This window comes from Mustela erminea, chromosome 20, assembly GCF_009829155.1.
Source record: "Mustela erminea isolate mMusErm1 chromosome 20, mMusErm1.Pri, whole genome shotgun sequence".
In the NCBI taxonomy this organism is placed as follows: domain Eukaryota; kingdom Metazoa; phylum Chordata; class Mammalia; order Carnivora; family Mustelidae; genus Mustela; species Mustela erminea.
In genome coordinates this window covers 34,723,856-34,737,317 of record NC_045633.1, presented here as the reverse complement: position 1 = coordinate 34,737,317, position 13,462 = coordinate 34,723,856, and the positions used below count along the sequence as shown (strand labels likewise).

General features: G+C 59.8%; 1 protein-coding gene across 3 annotated transcripts in view; it reads right to left on the bottom strand.

Moving 5' to 3' along the window:
* The window catches only part of CLIP2 (CAP-Gly domain containing linker protein 2), a 66,281-nt gene that overhangs the window by 39,825 nt on the left and 12,994 nt on the right, over positions 1–13,462 (bottom strand). For all 3 annotated transcript variants that reach the window (XM_032327436.1, XM_032327435.1, XM_032327437.1), the window contains exon 3: positions 9,024–9,210. In XM_032327436.1, coding sequence (XP_032183327.1) covers positions 9,024–9,147 — 124 coding nt within the window. In that variant the 5' untranslated portion in view covers positions 9,148–9,210. The remainder of the gene's footprint in view (positions 1–9,023; positions 9,211–13,462) is intronic.

Sequence of the window (13,462 nt, the reverse complement as noted above, 5' to 3'; positions counted from 1 at the left end):
AGCGGCGGAGAACCATTCCCATTCCTCTCGTCGAGGACAGAGGCTCAGTGCAGCCAGCTCCTGGCTCACCTCGTCCCCCCCCACCCCCAACCCCAACCTCCGTACCCCCCCCAGCCCACTGTTAGCCCCATGTTTCTATAGGAAAGCCAAGAACGTTTTGGTCTCCCCAGGGACCCGCCTCCCCACTATCTCTCGCCTCTGTCCCCTCCCTGGCTCTCCATGTGTGCCACCAAAGCCCCCAGCCACAAAATTACAGCTTCCCCCATGGACACCGCTCCTGCGGTCACCCACGGGCCTTCCCCGCCAACTAACTTTTCTTCCTTCTATGGACGTCCACTGCCGAAAAATCAGAAGGCAGAGTTACTGATTTTTCTTTTTTAAATGAAATCACCTCGCGTTCCATCAGACAAACACAATCACATTTACTGTCCTGGAGTAGGTTTCTCCAGACTTTATCCATGAGGGGATGTTGCGTACACAGACTTCATACTTGCCTCCTCCGCCCCCTGCCCCCGTCCCAGCCCGTGGTCCTGTGTTCCAGCGGGTGGGCTGCAGGTCAAGGCTTATCAAGGAGCTGTCCGGAAGGAAAATAAGAACCCTACCCACCACAGTCAATTTCAGGCAGCCCACTCGGTGTTCCTCTGAACACGGAGTTGGAAAGAAATCATATAGTGTTTCCACCACAGAGCAATAACCTCAAACACACAGACGTTATAAAATCTGACTGCTAGTAAAACAGTAATATTTTACCGGTAGTAAAATGATGGTATGAACACTACTCTAAGTACGACCAGAATTCCTGAGTTTTGAGTATTGGTTACGGATGTTTTGAAGAGAATTCATTACACTGCAAGTTGATCAGATCTGGTTTCTTAAGTCAAGGCTGTGTTTCACATCCGGCTTGTAAAATTCCTGACCGTTTCACCACGGGTTCTCCGGAGCGGGCGGCACAGGGCTAGTCCCGCTCCAGCCCAAACCCTGCACAGGGGGCCAGTCTAAGACCCAACAGAATTCTCGACAGACCCCCCGAGTGACAGACAGGAGATTAGACGGAGAAGCGCCAAGTCTCTGAGCCGTCTCCCACGCAGGGAGGCGGAGGGGAGGGGCGAGAGGCAGGAGGGATGTCCTCCTTCTGGTCAGTACCCGGGAGCCCTGACCTACACTGTACGCCCCCCACAATCTAACCCACTCCCCACCTTGAGCCGCTGCTTATCCGTCACCACGTCCCTGCTGTTTTGAAGCCACTAATACATTCTCCTTGTAAAAGATCCAAGTGACAGAGGAAGATGCAGAAGTTGGGCCCCCAGTGCTCTCTCCAGTGCTGATCCTGTCCCTGGCCCCTGGCCCCACCCTTCCGGCCCCTGCCTCCTCCTGGAGGTCCCGAGGACCTCACACTTGATGTTCTAGACCGCAGTGACCCCCTGCAAGGGCTCCTGCTCTGTACTGCCCAACTACGGGGTGCAGCCCCCCAACACCCATTTCCTCAACCACGAATCCTCATTGTTCCTTCCCCCTCACCGCGGCCCCCAATCCAGTTATCCACAGAAGAAACACCTGAAACGCACGCTTCCCTCCAGGGCCCCCGAGGCCCCTCTGGATGGCAGGCCCGTGAGGTTTCACACCACCTGCCGCAGCAGCCTACGGAAGGGGGCCTCCCAGCCTCCAGCACCCCTGCCCTGCTTCAGCCCCCTCCGGAGACATCCAGGAGCCCCCCGCCAAACACAAACACACTCACAACATCACTCCCCACCTGGGTCATTTCCACTCCAGGCAGGGAACACCTTCTAGGTTAACCTTGGAATTTTCTAAGAAGTCTGTGTTACTTTGGTTAAAAAAATGTCAAAAAATGAAATACAACAGGGGCACCTTCGGCTCAGGTCATGATCCCAGGGTCCTGGGATCGGGCTCCCTGCTCAGTGGAGACCCTGCTTCTCCCTCTCCCTCTGCCTGTCCCTACCCCTACTTGTGCTCTCACGTGTGCTCGCTCTCTCTCTCAAATAAATAAAACCTTAAAAAAAAAAAAAAAAGAAATAACAATATTTTTAAAAAGAAAAAATTAAATAGAGACTATCCATTGGTCCATTTCCCAAAGAAGTCATTTAGACAGAAAAAAACCTGTCTTCTCATTCACAAAACAAACAACAAAAAACCTTCGGGGTCTATGGCTGGCTCAGTCAGTAGAGCGTATGACTCGTGATTTCAGGGTTAGGAGTTCAAGCCCCACACTGGATGTAAAGATTACTTAAAATTAAAAAAAAAAAAAAAAAATCTTTAAAAAAACCAAAATGAAACCCTGAATCTAAGCGCCCCCAAACAGGAGAGAATTATATGAATTATGGTCAAGTCTTTCAGATTCATAAGCAACTTTTTTAAGATTTTATTTTATTTTCTTACACTTCTCTCTACACCCAACACGAGGCTCAAATTCACAACCCCCAGATCAAGAGTTGACATGCGCTACCCACTGAGCCCGCCAGGCGCCCCCTAAGCAACTTTGAAAATAATTCTTCCAGGTTATGTGGAAAGGTGTTTCTGACGTGACACTGGGTCATAACTCAGGGCTCAAGAGTGTCCGGACAGGGACACAGGGACACAGAAGCCTGGGTGCAGGGCGCAGGATAAAAAGGTTATCAATTTTACAAAAACACAAGAGGGGACTTTCAAGAACCTCTGTCCCTGAAGGCCGGAGGGAAAAAAGCGTGCCTATGCTAAGACCCCGTCCCTCAAGGTAGGAAGCAGTTCCTTAAATGTTCCACAGAACACAGTCCCAAGGGAATTCATAGGTATTATGAAAATAAATAATCTCCAAATTCCCACAATCTTGAGAAAGAGCAGCTTAAACAAAGTTAGGGGGTTTTTGGCTGCAGGACTTGTCAGAGCATTTAGCATGCTAATGAGCACAGACCTCGTAGGAGGGGCTCTAAAGAGGGTGACGACGTGATTCGTCACCCAAAACCAGACACCATGAAGAGAAGGGAGGCGCTGTTAACACAGCGTCCTGCCGAGACCACAGACATAAACTAGGGCTGTCCCAGACAGAATGGTCACCCGGGCCTTTTCCTCTCCGTGTCACCTAAGGAAACCCTGCCCGTCCATCAGACTAGCTCCAACCCCCCGAATGGCACAACCCCACTGCAGGACTCCGTTTCCCTTGCTTCAGGCAGCCCGTCTCCCAGGCTGCCAGGGTGCACATCCGAGTCCCCCTCGGAATGCAAGGGGGGCCCACACCGACTGCACGCTCCATCCTCGGAGCCCGCGACCAGGCTGAAATGCAGACCGGCCACGGCCGTGACCTCCCCTCCCTGGTGGCCCCAAAGCAACACACATAAATGCACCATGAACTCGAAAGCTGCCCTCCGCTCTACGTCCCCTCCTCTTGTCACCAGCGGGTGCTCAAGGCAGAGGTCAAGAAGAGACCAGGGTCTCTACAGCTTTCCTCCAGGGAGCCGGCTTTCCTACAGTGCGGTCCCCAGCCTGGCCACTCTCCAGTCAGTCCTTCGGAACACCGACTGAATCCACCCCAGGGCCCACCCTGATCAAGGCCGGGCCCACCCCCTGTGGCCACAACAGACCCGACGTCCGCCCCCACCCCCTCACCCCTCCGCTGCCTCCAGTCCACCAACCCTGAAGAAGGAACGCTCTATCCGCCCACGCTGGGGTGAGCCCCATCCCAAGGATAGCTCGGCATCCCTCCTGAGCCATATGGGACTCCGAAGTCCCCTTCTGTCCTCCCAATTCCCAAATCCAGGAGGGCAGAGCCCCACCCCGCAGAGTCAGGCGGAGACCGAGGGGGAGAGAGACATGCGAGGCTTACCCTGGAAAGAGCAGAGCCAGCTCCCCATGGAGAAGCCCTGCTCCGGCCCTAGCATGGGCCGGCCGGCCGGCAGGCAGGCGCTAGCAGATGGGCCCGTGCCCCCCACCCCCCCGCCCCGATCGATACTGGGCGACGTCAGGAACATTAGGAGGCCGCCCTGCCCCCCACCTGCTCTGCAGCCCAGCCACAGAAATGCTCAGCTTGGCTTTCCCCATCCTGATGCCATTAAAAAGTTTAGGATGTGGTTAGGGGAGGAGGGCCGGAGAAGTTGACCTTGAAGGGGGCTGGGTGCTGCCTGGGGTTGGCAGGCTGTGCAGGCGCAGAGGCTACAAGTCTGTCCCGGCTCTGCCCACATGCGCGGCAGCGGGGCCAAGTCCCTGAAAATGGGGATGCTGCTGGCCGCCCTCCCAGGGAGCGGGGTACCACGGCGAAAGCCTTCCTCCGGGGCTGGAGTGGGGCAGGGCCAGGGTCTAAGACGGGGGCGGCTGCAAGCTCTGTGGGCTCCACCTGGGCCACGTCAGGCTGGTCCCCGGGTCTGGCGTGCCCACGGGGTATGGGGGGCATCTGGGCCCCAGTTCCGTAGCCAGAACGGAGAAGCTCTGGGACCGGCCCCGTGCAGGCCCCCTGGGCGGGGACCCTGGTCTGGGCGGGGACCCTGCCCCGCGAGGCCTGCTCCCCGCCGGAGGGGGAGCTCCCTGCCTGCTCTTCCTTCATCTCCACGGCCTGGGCCCCAGCCAGAGGAAAGGCCACAGGCAATGTGGGGGACCCTGGTGACCAGCCTAACAGAGCCGATCACTCGTCCCACCTGCCCAGGACAGGGCTGAACCAGGGGTCCCAGCCACCCCACCCCTGCAGCCGGGAAGTAGGTGCCCACCGCCTGAGCCGGACCCTCCTCCCCAGCCCCGCCACTCCCCGGCCCTATTGCCCTGGGCAACTCCGATGACAGCCCGAGCCTCAGTTTTGTCAGCTCGAAAATGGAAAGAACAGCTCTCTCCCGAAGTGGGACACCTCTGCGGGGGGACCAGTGCCGGGGAGGAGAGGAGAGCCCCCCCAGCCCCCCCCCCGCGCGAGGACCCACCTGCCCTGGGGGAGGGGCAGAGGGAGCGCAGCAGTGGCCTGTGTCTGTCCCTTGGCCTGGCAGCCCTGAGCCCTCCCCAGATCACCCACGCTCGTTGGGGCCAGGAGGGACCCCTACCACCGGGCCTGGCCTGCCTCCCCCTGAGGCCCAGCAGCAGACCCCAGGGAAGGGCTGAGGGCTCCTGGCCACGGCCTGCCACTGTCCCTGCCTGCCCACCATCACAGGGCAGCGGCAGACCCTGCCGACCCCTCCAGAGGGCTCTGGCCTCAAAGGGAGAGGTATACTCCGGCGGCAATCCTGGCCGCTTCCTGGAAGCCAGGACCCCCATCTCCTCCCTCAGGCCCAGGCTGGATTCCAAAGCCCCGGGCGCCCCCAATCCTGCGCCGGCTCCCAGCTTCCCCCTGGGGCCCTGGCACCTGCCTGGACCCACTCCCAACACTCCCCCTTGCCCGCTCGAGCTGCGCAAGACTCGGGCCCTTTGCAGCCATTGTCCCCTCTGCCCCAGTGCTCTTCCCGGCTCGGCGGGGCTGGCCTGGCTGCTGCTTGTCTGTCACTCAGGTCTGCGTACCAATGTCACCTCCTAAGCAAGGCCCTCCCTGACAGCCTGATCTGAAACAGCTTCCGGGGGCGGGAGAGGAGGGTGCTCCATCCTGCCTGGCTGGGCTGCCCCCCACCTCACAAGCCTCTGCACACTGGTGGGCCCCAGACCGCCCTCCTGCGCTCCCCCTGCTCTGATCACCCCTGGGCCTCCTCCCAGTAGGACGGTCCCCCTCTAACGGCCCCTTGTTCCGGCCACTTCCTGTATGTCCCAGCTCTGGGGACTGACGCAGCCCCCCTCCGTCCCCCGTCCCCACAGAGTGGGGGGCAGGGGCATCGGTCCAGGCCCGGCCCTCGGCCAGACCCTCTGCCCGGAGGCTGAGCTCATACTTTGGGAGAGAGCCACTGCCCCGATTCCCAGAGCTGGGCCGTTTATTGCTGCCGCTCCCCCGCCCCGCCCCCGGGCTCCAGCCTCCTCCAGACCCCCTCTGGGGCCCCAGTGCCCCTCACACAGGGTCCCGGCCTCCTACAGGGGTGGGCACGTCCCGCACCTGGGACAGCAGACAGCCAGGCCCGCAGGGTGCGTGAGGGAGGCAGAGGAGCCAGCAGGGGAGAGGGGGTGACCCTGACCTTCTCTGGGGCTTCCACCCGCCCCCCCCCGAGCCTGGTTCTGAGACCCGGAGCCGGGCAGGGACAAAAGCAGCTGTGGGCCTCAGAAATCCCGGCTGCTCCGGCTCTCTGCTCCCTCTCCGCCGCCTGCAAGTCTTGCCAGGACCTGCCCAGGCGGAGGGAGGGGACACGGAGCCCAGCTGCGGCCGCTGCCGCCGGCGTGCCCAGCAGCAGGCACGGGGGTGTGCCTCTGTCATCAATCGGGCATTCACAGCGTGGGACCTCCTCTCTCTGGAACCATCCTGGGGGGCGGGGCGCCCCAGCAGAGCCAGACCACCCAGCTCCCACCCTCATGGGCTCTGCCCTGCACTGTGTGACCAGGAAGCAAGCAGCAGGCCGCCCAGGACAGCAAAGAAGCAAAGACACCGCAGCGGCTCAGGGGGGCACTTCCTACAGAAGGCAGTAAGACAGCGACACGGAGATCGGGGCACGGCCCACGATGGAGCTGCTTCCAGCAGGACGTACCACCCGAGAAAAGACCCGAAGGAGCTCTAACGCTGGCCTTAAGGAGAAGGGAAGGGTAGCGGCTGCTTCTTTTATTACTTGCAATTTTTTCTGCACTGGGGCTGCGGAGGGATGCGGGGGGTGGGGAAAGGAAAAGTGAGGAGTCTTCCCGGGGCTTTGTACCTGCAGGCACTTCACGCTCGTTAACTCCCTGGATCCCATCTGTGGCTCAGAGAGGTTAAGTCCCTCTTCCAGGGTCACACAGCAGGGGCAGTTAGAAGGGGCATGAAGGGTTGGACCAGAGCTAGAATTCAGACCCCTCTAGAGTGAGGGCCAAACCCAGAAGGTGCTGCGAGCTCCCTCCAGGAGGCAAGAGGGTCAGGTCGGGCTGGTGACCTTCTCCCAGAGTGGCCGCACGACCCCCACCTGGGCCAAGCTCAGCTTTGCCCGTTCTGCCACTTGCCACTTCCTCCACGGTCCTCCCCTCCTCCTCCTCCTCCCCGCATTCCCATTCCCTCCATCCTGAAGGCGGAGCTCGTTCCGCTTCCTCTGGGAAGCCTTCCCTGATAGCCCACTCCTGGTGCTCAGCCTCTGACCGCCCCTCGCCCCGGCAGCGAGTGCAGGCCTCCTTACCTGGGGGGAGCACATGCCTCTTCACTCGGTCCTCCCCCAGCTGCTAACCCCACAACCCGCTCTCCACAGCAGCGGTCTCCCGCCACCGCCCTGCCGACAGCAGTCTCCCAGAGCATCGGTCACCCCGGACACCAACCCGAACCGCTGCCCTTCATGACCTGCCTCGGCCACCTCCCCCAACCTCATCTCATAGTCTTCTCTACCCAGACTTGTCTTTCTTCTTTCCTTCTCTCACAAACCAGGTCCGTTCCTACCCCAGGGCCTTTGCATCGCTACCTTCAGTCCACATGGAACATCCTTTCCCCTTTGTTTAATCTCTCTGGCCTCTTCCCATGGTTCACTAACGTCTCTCATGAGTAAAGAAGGATTAGCCACGTTGGAAAGGAAGCCTGGGCCTCCAATGGAGCCGCTCTGGACAGGCCTGTCTGCACAAGTCTGCCCAGCGACCGCACCACACAGCTTCCTTAACCTACACCCCCCCAACCGGCTCTCTGGCTGTGGCGGGGCCCTGCTTCGGCCAGCTGTCCGTACCTTTGGCTCAGCCTTTCCTGGACTCCACCCAGGGTCCAGATTACCTAATCTGGCCCCTGGCTACTTTTCTGTCTCTCCAAACTTCTGTACCCATCAGTGTCTTAACCCTGGACAGCGTCTTGCCTGCTTGGCAGAAGAATCATCATAAAAACCAGGATTTGTGCCCGAAGACATTCATCACAGCATCATTTATCAAAGCGGAAGAATAGGAACCAGTCACCCCCAACCACAGAGAATCAGTTAAGAACCTGTTTCCAGTCCTTGTGTTATCATATCCCTTTCGATTTGAAATTCTCCGATGGTTTCCCAGTGTTATTCCAACAGAAGTGAAATGCCCTGGACAGCCCCAAGCGGTCCCCACCACGGCCCACCCTCTCTTACCAGCACACTTGTCACTGGCCACACACCAGCCACACTCTCTTTCCCTTCCTTACATTTGCCAAGTGCTCTCCTGCAACGGGGCCTTTGCAAGAGCTGTTCTCTCGGCCTGGAACACTGTCCCCTCTTCAAGTAATAGACTGTCACCCTCCGGACCTCAGCTCACCTGTCCCCTCCTGGGGGCTGACCTCCCAGACCTGGTCAGGCCCCAGCTCTAGGATCTCACCCCCACCCCCGTCCGACCAGACCAGCAGCCCCGAGGGAGGGCTGGGCCCACATCCGGTTTTGCTCAGCACGAAAGCTCTGGGGGTTTGAGACTGTGTCAATAAAGCAGGCCTTTGATTTAGAGTCGTTGGACGGACCGGATATCTTACATCCATTAAAAATGACGTGGAAAAATCCACTTGAATCATATTAGAGGGAGAAAAACCAGATTTTCAAGTCGTAGATGCAGCACAATTTCAAGTAGGTAGGAAAAAAAAAGAAAGGATAGAAACCAAAATAACGGGTACCTCTAGGGGGCTTAGATTATAGACAACGTCACCTCTGCATCAAACTTGCGAAACATTCCAGCGTGGGCTCCCCAACAGCTGTCCCCACCCCCCGCCCAGGGACTAGGACAATCCCAGACCCTGGAGGGAACACTTCGGGGCAGGGAGGTCGCTGGAGGCTGGAGTCTGAATTCCAGCTCAGTGACCTTGGGCGCAGGGCCATGCCCACCCGGATCTCCACTTTCTCGCCCCCAGGCGGAGTCCGCAGTAAGACCTGCCCCCCAAGGAACGACACATATAAGGCTAGGTAATTAGGAAAGGGATTACAGCCAGGCAGAAGGAAGAAATTCCGTGTGCTGCCAGCCCCCAGGCTGGTCTTGGAGGGGCTCTTCTGGAAGGGCCACTCCCCACACCCGGCCCCGTACCCACCACCTTTGACCTCGCGCACCTTCCTTGGAGCTGGTGGCCGCCGCCGCCGCGGACACGGAGGCTGACCCAGTGGATGTCCGGCCCACGGGGCTCGAATGCTTCCCCCCACGGCCGGGGGGCTTCAGGCCGCTGGGCTTCTGCATGGTGGTGCCAGTCTGTGCGTGGAGGGTCCGTGCGGGTCACGTTCTCTCCGCCATCGCCCTCACCTGCGGGCAGACGGGAGCCGTCACCTCATCATGTCTCCACTGGCCAGGGCCCCCCATGGGTGACACAGCAGGATTCCTGCACCCCCTACCCCATGGGGCTGGGACTACCACAGCCCTCTTTCCTAGCTAGGGAAACTGAGGCACAGGGCAGTGGCAGGAAGCGTGGGTCCCCTGTGGTCACAGTGTGGCCTGGCACGTGTCCTGGTCTGCTGGACCCCAAGGTCAGGCGAGCTGTCCCTGCCCACCTCCAGGGCCCGCGAGGCGAGAGCAGGCGCAGGCTAATTTGGGGGGTCTGCCGGGATAGCTGCACTGGCCCCAGCAGCAGCCCTCCACCAGGACCCTGCAGGTCAGCGCAGCCACCAGCGGCCGAGGGGGCCTCCCCCCGAGCACAGGCTGGTATGGCTTCCGACACACGTGGGCAGCCTGGGGCAGACAAGACAGGCCTACCATCCCCTGGCCCTCTCCTCCACTGCTCTGGCACACACCCTCTCTTGCACCAGACGTTCACGGAAGGCTTGCCAGGGGCCAGACCCAGCCCTGCCCCAGGGCTGCAGGCCTCTGTCTGGCGAGGACATTGTCCAGCGGGGAAAAGGAACACAGAGCTCCAGCAGATGGGCAAAGGACGTTGGCAAAGGCATCACCCCCCCGGGACCTCGGGAACGGGGGAAATCTGTGTTTTCTGGGTGCTCGGCCCATGACCCAGGCCTGCCCAGAGCCCCCAGGGTTAGTTAAGGAAAGATCATATGACCCAAAGAACTCCAGGGCCTGGACTCTGGCTGGTACCTTCAGGAAAGGTTATTTCCTTTCTCTGGGCTGCCTGGGTGTGGGCTGGATGCCGGGCTGGATACAGGGCGATCCCAGTTACCGCATGGAGGAGGCTGCCAGGGAATGAGGCCAACGTGGAACAGGCGGAGCTGAGTTGCTGGATTTGGATGGAGGGCCTGGATCCAGCCGAGCCTGAAGTTGGTCCCTTGAGCTCCTCACTTACACCCGTCAACACAACCTCACACAAGGACAAGTTTCTCTTTTTGCCTACACCTACTGGAGGGGCCCTGTCGCTTGCAACCCAGAAAGTTGTGACTAATACAGAAGCCCACCCACAAGGCTCACGGCAGGGGTCTGCCAAGGGCCCTCCGAATGGCGGTCACATGAGCAAGCTGACCCGGTGACTCCATGTTAGCACAGCCAATGGGACCAACTGGGCTGCCGGCCCTGAGAGCAGAGACAGCTAACCCCCAAGGCACATGGGGAGATGCATAAACACCCAGGTGAGCCAACAGGGACATGGGACATGGTTGCCAGCCTTGGCCTGGTCCTAGAGCCTTCCAAACCCAACATCTCACTCCTCCGATGGACAACCCTGACGCCCCCGGAATTCCGAGACCGGGAGTCGCTCCATCGGCGGGTAGATGAGGGGCTCCCTGTCCCCCAGAAACTGGCCCTCCAGCGAGCTCACTCCCCAGGGAAGTGACTGTGGTTGCAGACATCACTCTCTGGTTTGGTTAGGACTTGCTGGCCTCCCCTCAAAAGCCCAAAAGACTTGCTGAGCCAGCAGGGGGCAAGGGAGCTTGCGAATTCCCCTCCCCAAGGGCTAAATGGCTTCCTGCCCCAGCAGCTTAGCAGAGGGGCCCTCGGACCCAGGAAATCCTAATGCAAGGAGCCCTTTCCCCATGCCTTTTGGGGTCCCTCTCTGCCTAAACCCCCCCCAGGGAAAAACATTACAAATCATACACCTAATAAAAGACTTATATCCAGAACACATAAAGAACTCTAATCACGGGGCACCTGGGGGCCTCAGTTGGTTAACTGTCTGCCTTCGGCTCAGGTCATGATCCCAGGGTCCTGGGATCAAATCCCGCGGGGGGGGGGGGAATCCCTGCTCAGTGGGGAGCCTGCTTCCCCCTCTGCCCCTTCTCCCACTCACAGTCTCCATCTCTCCCTCTCTCAAATATACAGTCTTTAAAAAAAAAAAAAAAAAGCTGGGGCGCCTGGGTGGCTCAGTGGGTTAAGCCTCTGCCTTCAGCTCAGGTCATGATCTCAGGGTCCTGGGATCGAGCCCCGTATTGGGCTCTCTGCTCGTCAGGGAGCCTGCTTCCTCCTCTCTCTCTGCCTGCCTCTCTGCCTACTTGTGCGCTCTTTCTCTCTCTATCAAATAAATAAAATCTTTTTTTTTTTTTCAAATAAATAAAACCTTAAAAAAAAAACAAACAAACAACGTTACACTAACTACAAGAAAGCAAACACAAAAGACTCCATACTGCATGACTCTTATTTATAGGAAATCTCAAACCTACGCAAAAAGAAGGCAGTCGGGGGTTGCCTGGGGGTGGGGGCTGGGACTGACCAGAAACAGGCATGAGAGAACTTTCCAGAAGGCAGAAGTGTTCCCAAATCAAACTGTAATGGCCCCACAACTGACATCTATACTAGATATCAAATGTGTCACCACACCGTATTTAAAAGGGGTGAATTTCATGGTCTGTAAGCTAAATCCTAACTTCTGAAGATCACATAAAAAACAAAGCCCTCGAAGGCTCTCCGTAGGAGTTAGTTGCCGGCCTTCAAGGCCCCCTCATCTCCCCCTGCAGCCCTGTGGCCCCTGCCCGCCCCACGCACCAGGCATTGTAACAGCGACCCTAGCATCAGAGTCTCCCCAGCCAGCACTGCCACGGGCGGCCCGGAATTCCCTCACTACTCACCTGACAACCCCCGCCTGCCAGACCCCACCGGTGCCTCTGCTCCTGCCTGCTTCACTCTTCCGACCACCTACATGATAACCCAGCCCCACGCCTCCTCCTCCATGAAGTCTTCCCAGACCTCTGGCCCACAGAGACCTCAGGCTGGCACGCTTAGCCGAGGAGAGATGATACTGTTCTCATTTATCATCTCGCCTCCCGGGAGCCCGCGGGCAACCCCAGCCGGGGCCCCAGCTTCTCTGAGAACCCAGCCCAGCACAGGACCTGGCCCAGAGCCCGAGATCCGGAAACCCCGTGTGAGGGCACACCTGCCATTGCCCAGAGGACAAAGGCCTCCAAAGCCGCAAATCTCGAGGACACTCCTCCCTGGGGAGGACTCCGGAGTTGCCCTGCTCCCTCCGGGACCCCGAAGAGCCCAGCGGCCTCCAGGATGAGGGCCTCTGCCAGGCCTTGCAGGAATGGGGCCTCACTCAACCTCCTGAGCCCTGAGGAGCCAGGAGCTGTCTCGGGAGGGGCATGGAAAGCCCAGGAAGGCACCCAACCTCACACGCTGCTTGCTCAGCCGCTGTGCTGGGCCCAGCCCCGGGCCCGGCCCTCCCCTGCCTCCCTAGGCTGGCCAGCCTGGGCCGGGACTAACATTTGCGAGACCCCTGGCCTCTGCGGAGAGCGCCCGCGTGCCTCGCTGACAAAGGAGACCGGAGGAGCCGGTGCACTCACTCTGGACTCCGGCCCACCGCCACTGCCGGGGTGGGGAGGGCTGGGCAGGAGAGGCCAGCGGCCACCCCCACCCCCATCCCCAGAGTCTCTGAAGGGGGCGGGGAGCTGAGGGAAGGGGAGAGGGGAGGAGAGAAGAAATGGTGAACAGGGAAAGGGGGAGGAGACCTGGGGCCAATCACCCCCCGCGACTCAGCCCTGCTCATGGGATAGAGGAAGGAACGGCTTTCCTGGGAAAAGCCGGGATGTGGTGACAAACTGGCCACCGGCCACGCTGGCTGGGCGTTGTGGGGAAGAGCAGGCCCAGGAGATAGGAGGGAGAAGGCTGCAGGCAACGTGGGTCCAAGGTGGCTGTGGGTCCGTAGCCCGGTGGGAGCCTGTCGCGTCGCCCGTAAGATGGGGTGACAGTGTGGCAGCCCATGGGGAGCACGGACAGGTGAGTCCGGACACGCACACCCCACGGGCGCCCCCTCTGTGCCCACAGACGCCCCCAGGGAAGGGAAGGCCCGGGGGGCACACGCCGCCTCCCCGGGGGACTCGGGCCAGGAGAGGCAGGCAGGGCGGGGGCGGGGAGGGCAGGCAGCATTCAGACCAACAGGCCCCCTTTGTGCTGCCCTCAACTGCCATTTACCAAAGACAACCCGGGCTGCATTTCAGGGTTTCCATTTCAGCTGCCCGGGGGTGGCGGGCCGCGGGCTCAGCGGGGAATGAGGCCCAAGAACCCTCTGCCAATCGGAGGCCCAGGGTATGTGGCCCCGACGGAATGGGGGGAAGGTGCCGAGCAGGGCCGTGGAGAAAGCCCATCTCCCGGCTGCTGCCAGGGCCCGGGGGTGCGGGAGGAG